At 40.3% G+C, this 17,516-nt stretch overlaps 1 protein-coding gene across 1 annotated transcript; it reads left to right on the forward strand.

Annotated features, from left to right (window-relative positions):
• The first annotated feature begins 4,959 nt into the window (after window positions 1-4,959).
• On the forward strand, window positions 4,960-17,407 carry LOC100698387 (uncharacterized). Its single transcript, XM_025903289.1, has 5 exons — window positions 4,960-5,486; window positions 5,954-7,901; window positions 10,994-11,134; window positions 12,928-12,999; window positions 15,045-17,407. The coding sequence occupies exons 1-5, from the start codon at window positions 5,465-5,467 to the stop codon at window positions 16,750-16,752; spliced, it is 3,891 nt and encodes a 1,296-aa protein (XP_025759074.1). The 5' UTR covers window positions 4,960-5,464; the 3' UTR covers window positions 16,753-17,407.
• The last annotated feature ends 109 nt before the right edge of the window (window positions 17,408-17,516 follow it).

A 17,516-nucleotide genomic window follows, 5' to 3' on the forward strand; every position in this document is an offset into this window, starting at 1 on the left:
ATATATATATATATATATATATATATATATATATATATATATATATATAACAAATACAACTGAACAGTAGTACTGACTACACCAGACCTTCATGCTTACGAACTTAGCCCAGCAAGTATAACTTTAACCTTTGACTGTGCAAAAGCCAACATTTACATTTAGCTTTATACTTCGGGTTTTTTTTTAAGTGTACCTTTATCAGCCAGCTTCCCAAACATTTGTTAAATATATTATTGAACTAAAAGAAAAGTTTAGCGAAGCTCTCCATTGGGGGAAAAAGTCTAAGAATACACTTGTGTTTCGGAAACTGAGCCTATTTGAATTTAAAACCTTACAATGTAAATTGCTGAAATGCATCACCAACATAGGCTAGTAATAACGGTGAATTTTTCTAAACTTGGCATGCTTAGTACACGAAAGTGCTGCAGTTTTAAGTGTATATTTTCGTTGTGATCATTACAAGCCAGCAGCATATGACACAACTGCTTTATTTATAAATTCAGGGACACAAGAATGCAGTGCTGGTATTAACGTTTGCTTTAAGCTGAAAAGTGAGTGAGCACACTTCCGGTTAGTTTCTAACTACTTGCGGCTGACTTACTAGAGGCTTTGAATTGACGCAGCCTCGAGAAGAGTCTCGAGGTGCAGTGGCTGTAGACGTGTGCTGCATGTGCAGCTGTGGAAAGTCTTCACCACGAAGCAACCGTGGGTCAACAGTACGGTCCACGCGAGTAACGATGCATGTGTGGGAACCGTCAAGGCAGACTAAGCGAATGGATCCGCATTTACACGTGTCATACTTTCTATAAAATACACGCTCACTGCAGCTGGTCTTTTGATTATGGTAATCTAATTGCTCCCTCTGGTGTTCAGCTGTCGGGTAGCCTTTCAGCCGCTTCCAATTGACATAACATCCCTAAAACAAGTCGAGCGGTCCATTTGCAGATAAATCAATGGGATTGTTAGTAGTACTTAAGCATCACAGACCGCGACAGTGATGCTTAAGTAAAGCAGTTTTACTGTTTATTTTTTTAGTGAAATACAATGAGGTCAACGAAGGCCTGACCTCTGCCGTTAAAGATGAAATAGAACAGAAGCTGGGCTGAAGGCTGTGGGGCTCCGAGGTGCTTAAACTGCTGTTACAGAGTTACGAATGCATCATTTCAGGATTAATCTTTAGGTGCATCCCTATGATATTTAGTTGGTGTGAACAGTGACTGCCTCCTGCAGACTCAGTAGCCTAGTTTCAGTTCTTTATCAGTACATTTGGTTTTCATTTACACGACAGACCCTGAAGATCCCCTCAGCACAGTCTTTCCTGATTCTTTAGCTTTCGTGTTTGTAGTCTCTTTATTTGTCTATTCAAAAGATGAGTGGCTAAAGTAGTGAGCTTATGAAAACCCCTTGTGTGCAAGTCTCATCCCAAAGGACTCTTATAATAACAGCCAAATTTAGCAGGTTCAAGGCAGCTCATTTCCCTTAGCCCGCACAAACACTATGTGCGCTCCGCTGGCTGACGTATGAAATGTGATTTCCTTGATTCATAGAATAGGATACGGTAAAATGGGAGGTGTTGGATGTTTGGCGTTGCCTCAGTGATGGATGCTCCTTCGTCTCCAGATCAGTCCTGAAGCCAAGATTGAAGAGCCCGTCTCTGGTTATGGTGCACTTAAGGACCGAATCCATTTACTTGCCACTCTTTCCCTAGGCCAACCCACTCCTGCGTACCTATTTTAGGAAGCAATTAAAGTAAAAGAAAAAGACTTGCAAGTGCCAAGAACATCTGATTCTGGTTCATAACCAACAGGTTGATTGATAGCATCCTCTCTTTTTGATTTACCCGTGTCAGAGTGATGTAGGGTTTCTTGGCCGCACGTCCGTGTCAGACCGCTGTATTTCATTCAGACGATTCACAGGCCCTGTGAGAAGGTGGCCCAGTGACGAAGTCCACAGTGACGAGAGGTGAATTTAGTAATCAAGGGGCCGACGGGCCCCTCCTCCCAGCTCGTAGAAGTATAAATATATTGATGGGTTGGTTTTAAGGGAGTGGACATCTAGCCTTGCTCGAAGGAGTGCTCACAGTGCGAAATTCGCTTGACATTACATTGAATGCCATGGACAGGGTTACAGCTGTGAGCTACTGTTTAGGACTCCTGAGTTTGTTTCTACTGCAAGGCGTGCTCAATGTGGACGGGAGGAGCATATTTAATCCAGGTGAGTGTGCAAAACAGCACATTTAATTTAATTAAAATGCCAAATGCATGCAACTGCTGATTAAATGATTTTGTCTATTGGTACAGTTTTATCAAATTTCAACATATTGATAGATAATAAGCATATAACCCACTGTGTGTTTGATTTGGTACATCCAGGGAACCCTGCTTTTAGTCAGAAAGAAGACACAGATTCCCAGAGCAAAATTCTGGCACTATTACTGCACAAAAGCTTAGTCCCAGTGGAAAAGGATGATCCTCTGGGTGAGACCTAGAAACACATGCCTGTTATAACATGCACAGATACATTTCTGCTTTGGTTAACTGGGTCTCCTTTCTGCAGGTGTTGAGCTGGCTAATAAATTAGCTGAGATCGAGGAGGTAAGGCTTATTTTAACTGGCACTGTGATTTAGATGTTATTATAATGTGAACAAACTGCTTGTGTATAAATGGAAGACTCGTTTCTTGTTTCAAATTCTCAAAAGTTGTTACAGTAATTCACAAAAACATTGCAAAACCTTTCTCGGTGTGTTATAATCACTTTGATCTGTATTTGTAGCTGAGAGCGCTGAAGGAGGACCTGGAGCTGGAGAGGAAGATTGCAGCTAATATGGTAGAAGGCAAATCCATAACAAGGAAACGCGGAGAACGTAAGCTAAATACGAATCAAACATTTACAATCATTACACTATAAATATACTTAATATGAGCTCAAAGTACAAAATCCTGTGTTTTTGCCTGTAGCCTGCTTCTGGAAGTACTGCGTCTGAGACGGATGCAAGAGGAGGACGACCACTGTGAAATCTTGCTGCAAAGCCCAACATAGCCTTAAAACTCAGACTAGCAGTAATATAATCATACTGTATTTATCCCAGCAATATAGAGTTGTAACATAGTTGTTTCATTAATAAAGGTTTCATTTCACCGTGGCTTTACATCTAGAATCTGTAAATAATAATAATACTTGAGGATTACATATGACGAAACATTACACATTACTTTACTTGAGTTTTCTTTGCATGACACTTGTGTTTTTGTCGCCCTCCTGTGGTAGAATTGGGAATTACATTTTTTTTGGTTTTTTACACCATTACCTACAAGTTCTCTTCACTGCTTATAGAAGTGCACTGCTGTTAATTTTACTGTGTAAATAAAATCATAATGTGAATACTTCTTGTTTTCTTTTTTCCTTTAAAAGTTTAAATGTTTAGAGATGAATTTAGGATTAATTTAGCATCAAAAGAGGAAATAGAAAAAGGCGTTGTAAACACTACTGAAGACTAAATCATTTCTAATTATATATTTATTCTACTAATGTGATGCACATTTGTCAGCTAGTTTAAACTGTGGAAACAGGAAGTGGGTGGTGGGCAGTGACAGGCTTTTTGTTCCACATTGAAGCACATTTGACTGGATTGTTCGGAGGCGAGTCACAAGCACAGTCCAAACAGCGGTGCAGTGAAAAGGTTAATCATACGGCACACGATGAACTGAGTTTCAGGGAAACCAGACTGACGCTGAGCTGGATTCGCTAAAACAGCAAATGCAGTGATGACTGCTATAAAATCAGGCGTGCTTTGCACAATATTGCACAGACACAGCATCGGGGGTGGACTGAAACAACAGGTCAGAGCTTTGACGCCATCTCAGGCCAAACTGTTCACGCCTACAAATTTCTACTCGTGCAGGCTGACCCTGTGTGTTGCTGTAAGAGGTGACACAGCTGTGATATCGCACCGAGTGATTAAAATGTACCTTTACACTACAACAAGCTCTTTGTGGTGGCTCAGTTCATACAACCGTAGATACAATATTGAGTTTTTATTTTTTGCTTAGTATTTGTGTCTTGCTGTAGGGGATGTACCAATATGTGGCCCATATCATAATCAACGATTACAAAAAAGCTTGCAATAAATCCATCAGCAATATATCAGTGAAAAATGATCTAAAATGTAAATAGTTTTGCTTAAATTCATCTGACATAATGGCATGGTTGCAGCTCTGTCCCAGTCATAACTGGCTCTCATCACATTTTGGAGACTGCCAAATTATTGTCTTTGATAGCCACATCCCTCGGGGACAATTAGCCGATATGTTTGGGCCCCTTGCTACCTCCCTCTCTGATACAGTACGTATCCTGGGTGTTCTTCTGGACAGTTCCTTTAAACTTGATAAACAAGTGTCCTCTCTAGTACAGTCTAGCTTTTACCAACTACGACAAATCTTTAAGGTTAAGCATTACATACCGCGAATGGATCTTGAAAAACTTATCCATGCCTTTGTTACTTTAAGATTAGACTACTGCAACTCCCTTTACCTGGGCCCTTCTTCATAGACTGCAACTTGTCCAAAATGCAGCGGCACGCCTTTTAACTGGTACTAGAAGATTTACTCTCTGCTTAAGAGGATTGTGATTCTGACTGTTAACCTTACACTTTACAGAGATGTTGTGCAGAAGGACAGAGTCTTAGAGTATGAGCTCTAATCTGAAAATGCTTGTACTTGAACGGCTTCCCTGAGGGACCGTCCCTACACACTGTTCCCCGGGCGCCCAATGGCTGCCCACTGCTTCACCGAGTGAGTGGGTTAAATGCAGAGAGGAATTTCTCCACGGGGATCAATAAAGTAAAGTAACGTAAAGTGCACATTAAAACACAATTAGAGTTCACTCACTAATCTACCAATGCAACCACAAGTATGCTTTACTCGCTTTTATTAGTTTAGTAACAATAAACTTAGTACATGCACAAAACGGCCAAACTTTCCTGCAGCAGATATGGCCGTTATCTGTTTCTACAGCCCACAGGAAATGAAACAGCACCCTCTGTGTCAATCAACATTTGTGATGGCAGGTTTTAAATGGAAAATATCATAGAAAACAGGCCTGAATGTGTCAACAAATAGCCAACCAAATGTTGCACATTGGGAAAGTCAAATTGAACAAAGTGCTCTGAAGAATAAGATCACATCAGTTTTACATTAATTTCCAGCATCAAAGTATCCAGAAAAGTAAGTCCAGCACATCGTAAATAAATTAAAAGTCATAAAGCTGACGTTTTCTTGCTAGCCTTTTAAAGCTGAACTCTAGAATTAATCTCAAGGCCTGAGCAGCATGAAGGATGAGATAATGTCTTTGGAGCCGACGTCTTGGTGAAGCAAAGGGTTGGATAGCGTGACAGATAGAGAGTGCGCATCTTTTAAACACAGCACTAGAGAGAGGAGCAGCACGCAGCACGGGAGCAAACAAACCATGATGGATCTTTATGTCAGAGGTTAGTCGAATGTTTGTGTTGTTTTTGGTTTTCCACTCCACGTTCAGTCCTTCTGAAACGTAAGAAATAACATCTTTAATTTTTTAAAATATTTTTTGTTGCTTTTTCATCATTATTGCTACTGTATTTATAATTATTTGGCTACATCATTCATTCAGTTTAAGCGTCTCATATTTGATACATGAAAGCTTTTGAGACTTCAGTCATCAGTTTTTTCTCACTGAAAAACCCAAGTGCACAATTTATTTTAAGCAATAAATTGCAAAAATATAAAACATATACGAAAATAAATATTTAATTTAAATATCAGAAGGTTCAATAAATGCTCCATGTTACAAACATTATGATGGCTCAGGCTTTAGGGGGTCAAGTTTTCTTTTATACAGATAAAATGAGCAAAATGAGCTATTAAAATCGAAATAAAAGAAAAATATGGACTCTCATATGTCTTTATTTTTACTTCCCAGGCACCACGTGGATAATACTCATGCTCTTTATGATTCCAGACCTTACCCACAGCAGTTCTTGCCCCAGCAGCTGCCGATGCAGCCCTCAAGGCGCTGCCATCTGTATTGGCTCCACCATCACGGATATACCGCCTCTGCCTGTCCACACGTACCTGCTGCAGCTTAGTGGTACAAACATGAATGTCATAAATGAGCAAAGTTTAGCAAATCTGGACCTCCTGCTGCGTTTCGGTCTCATAAAGAGTCATCTACACACCGTCCATCCTCGGGCTTTCCTCGTAGCTCCCCAGCTCAAGTCTGTCAAGCTGTCATCTAACGATCTCTCGACCCTTCCTTCTCGAGTGTTCAGTCCACTTGCTACTCTTGAGCAGCTGCATCTAGATGGGAACCAGTTTGAGAACATTCATCCAGATATGTTTGAAGGACTCGGCGGGTTGCAGGACCTGGACCTAAGCCGCAACAAACTCAGGAGTCTTGATTCAGACATATTTGAAGGCCTGTCCAACCTCACCTTTCTGAATCTTGGAAGGAACTTCATAAAGAAGCTTCCTCCTACCATCTTTCACTCCTTGACTAAACTTCAGCAGCTTATACTCTATTACAACGAACTAGAATTTCTAGAAGCTGACATCTTTGACAAACTCATCAACCTCGTGGAGCTAAAACTCCATCATAACCAGATTGCCAGCCTTCCACCTAAAGTCTTCTGGCCTCTGGGGAACCTGAAAACCCTGACCTTATCCTCCAACCAACTTCAGACCGTCCCAGAAAAAAGCTTCTACAACATGCCAAAGTTGATCAAACTCACCATTTACAAGAATCCACTATTATCTCTACCAGATGAGCTGATGGGTCACATGCCTGACATGACAGAGTTTTATCTATATGCCACCAACCTCATCACGGTTCCTGGAAATTTGTTTGCTAACATGTCTGGGCTGCTGATGCTGAACTTCCATTTAAATGACAATCTGAGGGACCTTCCACCAGATGTTTTCTGCTGTCTTCCAAACCTTCAGAAGCTCTCGCTGAAATCCAACAACCTCCATTATCTTCATCCCCAGCTATTCTCCAAACTAACCAACCTGAAGAAACTTCACCTCAATGACAATAAGTTGTATGGCCTACCAGAAAATATCTTTAAGGGTCTTGGAGAGATTCTTGAAATTTTATTAACGAATAACAACCTTAGCAGTCTTCCAGGAGATATTTTCGTGTCCCTTCCAGCTTTGATGAATCTGACTCTGAGTGGAAACCCCTGGGGTTGTAATTGTGCTATCAGAGGCATTGCAAGATGGATAAGACACAATGAGCATGTGCTTTGGGACAGAGATGACGTGATGTGTCATAATCCAGTCTACCAGCTGCTGCGTACCGTTGGCTCACTGCGTGATGAAGAGTTCAGCTTTTGCAGTGCTACAAGAGCCAAGAGTTTTCCTCTACAAGATTTGAGCTGGTCACCAACACAACCACTCCACAGTTTGTCAACCTCTGGACAAACATCAGGTTTAACTTCCATAACCACACCCCCCACAACGGCTACTCAATCCAAGCAAGCGGCTTTCCAAACCACACAAGGAGCTACCCAAAAAGTCACCGACAAAATAACCACCCAGACTGTAAAAGCAACCACATCAGATGATATAACACTCTCAGCATCACTTTCCACTGAACTTATTGGTAAATTTGCTCAGAACATGTCACCTCCTTTTCATGGCATATTGGTGATTGAACCGGGGCCTGAGTTTGTCCACCATAACCATCAGAAAGGCTGGGTGTATGTGTGGTTTCTGCCCTCAAACACGGCTTTGGCTGGGTTCCTTATGTTCTTTCACATCCTTCTAGTAGCTGCAGGGTTGTCGCTCATCCTTGCTACCATGTATGGCATGTATCGCCTCCACAAGGCCATGTATAAGCTAAAGTCTGAGTGTGCTCGTAATGAGGCGTAGCGCTGGCTTATCAGGCTGGTGCACAACTAGATAAACGATCCTCTTCTAGCAACAGATGACAATTACTGTGTTTGTTTTCTCTGAGCACCCTTCCTTAGGAACATCAGACTTTGAAAGTGACTTTCAAAATAATATGATTGAACCCTGTGGGATTTTTTTCAGAAAAAAGTACATTTAAATGGTGTTACATTTAATTTTATATGAAAGCTAAACTAATGTCTGTCAATAGGATACGAAGCAAATATTTGAATGCTCATCATTCAAATGGGAAGATTTTAGGCCTATTTTGAAACCGGGTAGCTATGCAGACTGCTAAAGTCCTAGCATCTGTTCATGTCCAAATTATTCAAATTAAAAGTACCCAACACTGGTAACAAATATAACACACACCAGCCTAATAACTCGTACTTGACGTTGCAGCCACATATCAGTGTAAAAGCCAGCAGCAATAGCAGATGCATGCTATGATACACATATTCAAACTCTTTAAAAAAATATGTATGTGTAATAATGATAATAATGATAAAATAAGAGCATTGTATAATGTCTGTATACATATATCATTGTTTATTCTATAGTGGTACAGTTTCTGTTAAAGCCACATACAGGTAAAGAACCACAGTTTCAAGTCCACCTGTTTTCCACTGTTAGTTTTTCAAGCATATAAAGTGAAAACCTGGTTTCTGCCACTCGTCTTTTGCTTTCACCATGTCTTCAGTCATACACACTGATGCCTGTGCTGTATTTATAAATGTACGTTTTATTTACTATGCCAAGACTACAGTGCTTCAGCAGCTTATAGATAACACACGTCAGTATTCAAGCTGCGTCTCAGGTGATTTGTTTCCCTCCGGTGGTGGATACTTGAAACTGCAAGAAGAAAGAGAAGCGCACGACTGGACAGTGTCTACTTTTATATTTGTGCGACGTACAAATCTTTATTTCAAAATGTTAAAGATGTGTGTGTCATCTGTTTGACCATCACCTCTGTTATTGTGAATTTGTTTCCAAATGACTGCAGCTACACTTTATACACCAAGTGCCTGCTGTGTATTTCTCCTTGTATGGCAATCTAATGGACTTTTTTAAAACTGCATGTAAGCTGTGATGCTGTCATTTTTTTTAATTTTATGCCATGAAAATTATGATTAAAGTTTTTTCTATCTTAACCCTGTCCACTTCTGTGATCAAACTGCTAAATATTTGGCCGATTAAGCAGATTGTGGTCTAGATTTTGGAGTATCTTGTTTAATCCCACAGCACCTGTTATTCGAACAGCTACTGTAAACAACCATTATTCCTTATCTGGATTTCACTTCCTTTTCAGGAATGTTACAGAAACGTGCTTTCCCAGAAGGAATCACATATCTTTAATGGGAAGATTGTGCAATCATCTTTGTAACAATGTTCAAAACAGGAAACACATCTATCCATGATGTCACAAGGTCAGCATGTGTAAGTAGCTTTTGAGATGACAAATCCATTTATGAAACGACGCCCTGTAATTTCACAAGTCTCCGTTATAACCTCAAATATGTGAACGTACATCCAGCCCAGTTCCCTTTTTATAACTGTCCAAATTGTGAAGTTCGTACATGTAAAGTTTCGTTTGTGACCAGCTATTACTCACAGTTGGACATTACACACTGTTCTGTAGAGACTAAACAACAGGCCATATTTGCCTGCCTGACAATAATTTTTCAAGTCTTTTAAACCCTAAGAATGACGGCAGATGCCACAAATTCCACGAGAGGTGATTGGATGCTAAACCAAGCAGCAAACAAAAGAGGATGAATTGGTGAGCAGCGCCCAAGTTCATTGCTATGACAACAGGTGATTAGGACTTTCCAGCAGGCTGAGCTCACACAACAGTGGGCACATACACAGGGTCAGCATGGGGAGAGGAAAACTGCAGGGGCACAAGAAATATTGGACCAATGTGGAAAACAAGACTTTAGGAAGAGAAATAAACCTCTGGAGGAATGTTTCGTTTGTCTATGATAACTTTCTAACTTTGACCATAATGCCTGCTGAGGGGGAGTTCCCAAAACACGAGCAAATGTGGAATTCCCAGAGTCTTGGCTGCGGGGTGGAATTATAATGCTCTTAATTAAGCCCAATAATAAGCTGTTTATTTTATTTTTCAGCCAAACTTTGTTAAAGACAACTAGAATAACAACACAAATGCTCAAATACATTGGTCCTTAGTTTCTGCTTGGTTCCAAATTCATTTGCGATGTCTTCTCAAAAACACAAAAAACAGGTTGTAAGTTGAGTCATGCTGAATGTACATGTCCTAATATTCCTTTCTAAATCCTCCCTAGAAAACATGCACTCATTACCTCACAAAGAAGAGCAGCAAACTGTAACTCTGCTGAATTCGGCTTCTTTTTTTTATATACTGTGTTTTTTCAGGACTCAATTGCATTTCTAGATTTTCTAGAAACTTTCAAAGATTTCACTGAACAAGTTCACTTAAATAACAGGTGAACATTAGATCAGTCTATAAATGGCTCTGTAACTCACAGCTAAGTGTTTTCAGTTTTCACAGATTGCATGCTCTGGTCAGCTGACACTGATTTTAATTGATGCAGTCTCAGGTAAGTGCTTACAGTCTTATGACTGAGAACTTCAGCACTCACAGTTACAAGTTTTTATAGTGTATTTAAAGGATTTTTTAAATGCTCTCACCTCAACCGGTCGCAGCAGATGGCCCCGCCCCTCCCTGAGCCTGGTTCTGCCGGAGGTTTCTTCCTGTTAAAAGGGAGTTTTTCCTTCTCAATGTAGCCAAAGCAATCACTCATAGGGGGTCATATGATTGTTGGTTTTTTCTCTCTATATATTATTGTAGGGTCTACCTTACAATATAAAGCGCCCTGAGGATACTGTTGTTGTGATTTGAGACTGTATACATAAATTGAATTGAACTGAATGCTGAGGAAAGGGAAGTGCTGAAGCTTTTCTAACTGCTCTGTAATATTAAATACTTTATACATGTCCTCACTCATAAGTTGACATTTCTATGGTTCAGCACCATTAAGCTGGTTTATCTGGAATGAAGTTGGGTGCGCTGGTTTTCCTGTTTGAGAAGTTCTCACAGCCTCTCCTGGGTAACAATGCATGGAGGGATTTACTGTTTCTCCATGAACTGGGTGTCCCCAGCTTTCACAGGCTTGAATCCAGATGAGTGTTTCTTTGTGGATGCGAGTGGATCACGCAGCTTTCTCCACAGGTAAGACAGGGAGGTGCAAAAACACGGCGAGTGGGTAATCTTACTCAGGAACAAGAAAACATGCTTCACCTATCAGGAGAGTTCAGTCTCACTGCAACGCGACAATTTGAGTTCAACAATCCAGTGAGGAATATAGAGGAGAAACAAGGCTGTAGTGCAGGTGAGTGTAAGTTGAATCAGACATGCCACTGGCTACTAGGGCAGCCACGCCCATACCTGTGCAGAGCAGCTAATGCTAATACTAGCACTAATTAAATGTCAATAATAAACATGTGCCATGGGTTTCCAGCAGATAATTCTCTTTATCCTTATGAATTAACAGGATAATAAACTCAGACCATTTTGCATTTAATCATTAGTTATTGATTGATTATTAAACTCGGGGTCTTGCAACAATTGCAAGACTCCTTGAGGTGACTGTTGTGGTGATTTGGTGCTGTATAAAATTGAACAGAAGAACAGAAATTGCTATCTTGTCATGCAGTCTTTTGAGACACTAATTTATAAGCTGTTGTACACAGAATGTGTGACAGATTTGCTTTATAGTAAAATATGCAAAACTAAAAACATACAATAGCTCTCGTGTTGGAGGTATGTAAGTCAAATCAGTCATAAAACACAATTATTGATTTTTATATGTTTCAATATTGCAATATTCTGCAAATACCAAGTTTCTAGGACAGTTTTGTGCACTGCAGCAACATCTGCCTTTAGATTAGCTCCACCCTCATTATCTGTTTCCAGTGGTTTCCTGTGTGATAGAGTTTAAAAGCTATAAGCTGCATATCACTGGCAGATCAACGCCATCTTTTTCACCCAAAAAGCTGAAAACAAGCCAAATTTAGCACTAAAGCTAAATCACATAATAATTCCCTTTACACTTTTGATATAAAAGAAACCGTTCCACTGTGTTTTGTAATAGCGTGGGATTCATCAGGGATATTTGTTTGACTCAGTCTAATGGCGTCACATGAGGAATATGCACACAACATGAGCAAAAGCTGTGTAGGCAAGGAAAGCCTCGTTGCTTAATTCTGTCCAGATGTACTAAATGCTGAAAGCTGTTCCTGAACTTACCTGCACAAGGCTTTCATTATGATATGAAAGAAAATGAATCATAAATGTATCATTTTTGTTACAGCAGCGAGAGTGAACACAAGCATGCCACTCATTCAGCTTGTTTGTGGGTGGATTGTGTTACAGTCTGTCCCTAAAAGTGGATTTGGGAAACCAAACCCATCCATTTACAAGCATACCATGAATGTCACTCCAAAGATATGTGCAGACCATACTTTGCGCACCCAAGCAGACACACAAATGCCACAAACCAAAGACACAAAACAATCTCCATTGTTTTGTCCAAAGCCACTTGTCACCCTTCCTGTAACCTCTAGCACACATATACATTTTTCCTTGTCCATTAAAAAAAGAAGCTCGAGACATAAAAAAAGAAAATGTGTCTTTGCTAAGATGAAACAGAGACCATTCTTCCCAAATACCCACAAAAACACAAAATCAGTTCAGTCCCAGACTGGTACCAGAGGGTGGGGCTTGTGCTGGTCTGATCCCCCTCCACCACATTTAGAAAAAAATGTGAGTGTGTGCAAGACACCGAGGGGGCAGGGGGACAGCCAGGAAGCTCAGCAAGAGGATCTACAATTTTTTTGTGTAACACAGAGAGAAAAAAAAGCTGACTTATAAAAAGATTTGACAAATGACGAAGAGCAGGAAAATGTGATGGTGTGAAAGTTCAGGCAGTGCTGGAAACTTTCAGAGGATTAGTAAAACTGAAGAGGAAGGGAGGACGCACATAAAGGACGACCACACCGACTCACTGTCTCTGTTCAGGGATCGCAGCACGAGAGGTAAGTTCAGCACGTTGGCCTACTTTGTTCCTTTATTTGACTTTTTCTTTTCTTTTTTGAAAACTTTTATTTACTTATTACTCAAGATGTGTCCAATATATTTCTGAGGTAAATTTAACAGGAAACAAACAAGATAAAGAAGTCTGTGACAATAATGTGGAATAAGATATAAAGTCTGTTACTTTTTCTTCTTGTTATTTTTTAAAATTTATAATACATTGCATATAATCAGTCATGTGTTTTCATGTGTGAAACAAATAGCTTTTTTAATTTCATCAATGAGTTACATTTTGAATTACATGACAAAGTTTATTTTTTATGGTTTTATTTTTTATACCATGTCAGCTACGGTGTTCATCAAAGCATGTTAAATAAAGATGAATGACCTTCCGCAGCTCTGCTCCTACGCTCTTTTCACAGAACATAATGTTCTGAGCCTTTAATTATCGAAGGGAGAAAACATCTAAGGAATTACTGGTGAACTGGAAATGGTTTAACCATTATATTACAATGCAGATCATTTCAGGCTGTCCCAGGGACAAAATGACAGTGGTTTTGGGTTGGAGAGGATAAAGTCTGCCAGAGATGAGACATAGTTTAGGTGTTAATTTGCTTTTTCTTCTCCTTCCTGCTGGCTCCTCTGCGTTTTAATACGGCGAAAATGATCCCAGGGTATTCCATGGATACCTAACTTTTTATTTTCTGGTTGTTTGGTAACTGAAACCCATCCATGACTACAGTCTGAACTCTGACCTGGCACATTCACAGCAGGAAAGAAAAAGGAAATAATAAGTTCAGTGTCTATTATAGGAAAGTTAGAAGAAATAATAATTATGATGAATTAAATGAGGTATTATGTTAGTATGGCTAGAAATCATGTAAACGTTATAAAATTGTAATAGCAGTGGAAACAATGACTTCACCTTCATAGCAGGAATCTAGTACAACCTCTGCACCCTTTTAATGAAAGCAGACATGGATTTTATGACCTTCTGCTTTTGATGTCAAAAAAAAAAAAAAAGGAAGTTAAGAAATCTGATGCCTTTGAGTTCATTTGAAGGATATTTTTATTTTGTCTTTACAAAGTTCCTTCCTGAGAGAAACTCTTGTTGCAAACTAATACATCTCATCTACTGAGAAAAAAACTCAGGCTTGCCAGCCCTCAGTTGCAAGACTGTGAATCTGGTGAATTTGTGTGGAGAAGCAGGTCATGATGCTGGCAAGGTTTTGTTCCTGGAGCTGTCTGTGCCTCTACAAACAGTGAGAACAGCTCAGCTTCCAAACATGTGCAGGCAGTCTGGCATGTTGAGAAGCAGACAAAACACTGAATTTCATTTGCTAACAAAATATTCAGTGTTCACTTCTGAAAATAATTGGGAAACAAATTATTCAGGCATGAGTGGTTCAAAACTACTGCTTAACACAAATGCTGCATACACGGTTTTGCTGCCAGAGGCCTGCCAAGCATTTAGCAGTCAGTCCTGTTGGTGGGCAGTGCTCCTAGCTACGAGCAACATTGGATTAATTTATGCAAATGTCGCCTTCTTGGATGAAACACAAACTCAGAGGCTACAACATGTAGACATTGTTACTAATTAGAGCCACATTCAGTAGAACTTTCCTATTACTGTGATGATTCTGGGAGCAGAGAATTCCAATCTGACATGGAGAGGAGATAAATAAATCCGTTTCTTTCGTTACTGCCCTGTAAGCGAGAAAGGTCTGCACAAATAAATCAAATTTCAGAGTAAGTCCAGTGGCGTTAACACACAAGAAATGCAACAATGATCCATTTTCCCTCATGAATATCCAAAGTGGAGCAGTTCATTTACTTTGGTAAGCAAAAATAACAACGTTTGTGTAACAACTCCTTTTAATGAGTGTTTGCTGGCCTTCCACTTAAAGCAAAATCCCCACATTTTGTACGCTTTCTTAATGTATCCAGACTTCTTTTTCTTAAATATGTCAAAATAATAAGGCTCACATTGATATGTTTAGTGACTTTGGCATGTAACCAATCAACATATATGTTTCTTCTATTTTAGGGCAATAATGGAGCTGCCAATGACACTTCCTGTATTCCTACTTCTCATGTCCCTCAGTGTTGTCTGGGCATGTCCGGATGGATGCCAATGTAAAGAAAGCACGGTCCAATGTTTTGGCCTGTCAGACTTCCCCATGCCGCTGCCGTCATCTGCCACCAAACTCTATTTCACAACATGCCGTTTTAACTCTCTGGAGCCAGAACACATGACGAATTCGTTGGATGTGTTGCTGATTAAAAATTCTCTTTTGAGGGAAGTGCGCCCTGGCACATTTGATTCAACACCACATATCGGGTCCTTAGTGTTAACTGGTACCCAACTGCAGGATCTGCCAGAAGCCTTGTTGAAAAATCTGCAGAAACTTGAGACTCTGACACTAAGTATCAACAAGCTCTTAGTACTTCGCCCTCAGTGGTTTTCCCTGTTGACCGAGCTTAGAAGACTTGACCTTAGTAAGAATATTTTCACTGCAGTACCTGTGGAAACTTTTCATCCACTGAAACAGTTGAGCTACCTTTCCCTTTCTGGTAACAAAATTAGTCAGCTATCTAGAGAAACCTTTAAGGGTCTTTCTCAGATTATAACTTTACGCCTTAATAAAAACATGCTACATGAGCTTCAAGTTGGTACTTTGGATGACCTTGTAAACCTGGGAGAGCTGTCACTACAAGACAATCAAATCACTCACCTCCACCGTGACCTGTTCTCCAAGACTCCAAAACTCCAGAAGCTGTTTCTCTCCAACAACAAGCTCACATCTCTCCCAGAAGGGATCTTCCTAAACTTGCCAAATCTTTCCCAGATCTCCCTGTATGAAAACCAGCTGGAGACTCTGGGTCCAAGGGTGTTTGGGCCCATGGCCCTTCAAGAGTTGTGGCTGTATGACAACAAGCTGAGTCGTGTGGAAGATGACACGTTCAGGAACCTGACTCAGTTACGCCTCCTGGTCCTCAGTCGTAACCGGATTAGTTATGTATCCACCAGTGCATTTAGAGGATTGGAACAGCTGGGAGAGGTATCCCTGCACACCAATCTGATCACGACCCTGCAAGCTGGGACTTTCCAGGTGCTACCTAAACTGGTCAACATTTCTCTGGAACATAACTTCATCAAGTTCCTCCCACATGGTTTCCTTCAGGGTCTGACCCACCTGGGACAGATAGACCTGCGAAACAATTCCCTCCCTAACCTACCACAGGAGAGTTTAGACGCCCTCACTGCATCAAAGGAAGTACTCCTTCAGCAAAATCCCTGGAGGTGTGACAAGGATATTCTGCCACTTAGGGACTGGTTGAAGCAGCACCCATCAAAGACCAACCAAAGCCTTGTGCTCTGTGACACTCCTTCCAGTCTGAATGGCGAGATGATTGCTTTGCTGGCAGATGAGAACCTGGTATCTCTCAGCTCTACTCAGGAGCCCGTGCTGACCTCAACAGAGAAAAGGAGGAGGCCACACACACCTCCAGCCAAAAGAAGCACTCCCTCACCTGCTGTCAAGACGACCCCCACCTCAGAGTATGAAGAGGTAACCAGCAGTGGACAAGGGAATAATGGAACCATTTCTCGTGATATTTCAATCACCCTAATTGTCATCGCAGTAGTGTGCACTGTCATCATCAGCACTGTAATTATCAGCTGTATTTGCTGGAGGAGAAATAAGAGTGGCAAAGGGAATATAGGCCGCAGGAGTAAAAACTCTGTGCTGTAGACTGCAATTCAGACAAAGCACACTAAGAACTTTTAAAGGGCGACTTTGAAAAGTTGGTAATCGAGCCTCAAAGACACCAGAAAGTTCATTAGCTTTCAGTTTTATTCTTCAGATTTACCCCTCAGTGTGTCTTCCTGACTGTGCTTCTTTGAAAAAAGAGATGCCATCTTAAATACTAACTGTAACAACAAACGCCTTAACGACTTTTGGCCAACCTGGACATATTTGTGAACATAAACTGAAACATGCTTCGTTTGTTGTGTTAACCTCCCCACCGACTTTTTTTTCATTAACAATTGTTGCAGCTTGACAGCTGATTTTGTGCTAACAACCCAACATTTAGCAAACAGTTGAACTTCTTTGCAAAAGGGCTACAATAGACATACAAAAGATGTAATATGGAGTTTACTATACTACACATCACGCTTCAACAGCCGGAATAAATGCAACACTTCTAGTGAGAGCATGTGCACACTGTGTCTCTTATTTACTGAGCTTCACTAGTCATCCTATGTTTGACAGGTCTGACATTATTTATATAAGTATATGGCATTACATTGTTTCATGTTTGAATTCTTGTTATAATGACTTTAAACACATATGAAAGTTTTCAGCATGACACTGACATAGTGGGTTGTACATTTAATAAAATATTTTAAAAAAAAGAACCAGGAGTACTCATTTTTTTAAATGCATTTATTTTAATATAGGAACATTAAAAGAAACAAGGCAAGCCTGATGCTTCATTCACATAAATCCATCCA

This window comes from Oreochromis niloticus, linkage group LG23 (assembly GCF_001858045.2).
Source record: "Oreochromis niloticus isolate F11D_XX linkage group LG23, O_niloticus_UMD_NMBU, whole genome shotgun sequence".
Classification (NCBI taxonomy): domain Eukaryota; kingdom Metazoa; phylum Chordata; class Actinopteri; order Cichliformes; family Cichlidae; genus Oreochromis; species Oreochromis niloticus.

Bases quoted from the DNA above. Each gene is read 5' to 3' on its own strand.
- LOC100698387 (XM_025903289.1), top strand. From the start codon at position 5,465: ATGATGGATCTTTATGTCAGAG. The intron at 7,902-10,993 runs GCGCTGGCTTAT...CTGTTTGAGAAG, and splicing joins TGTGCTCGTAATGAGGCGTA to TTCTCACAGCCTCTCCTGGG. The intron at 13,000-15,044 runs GTAAGTTCAGCA...CTTCTATTTTAG, and splicing joins CAGGGATCGCAGCACGAGAG to GGCAATAATGGAGCTGCCAA.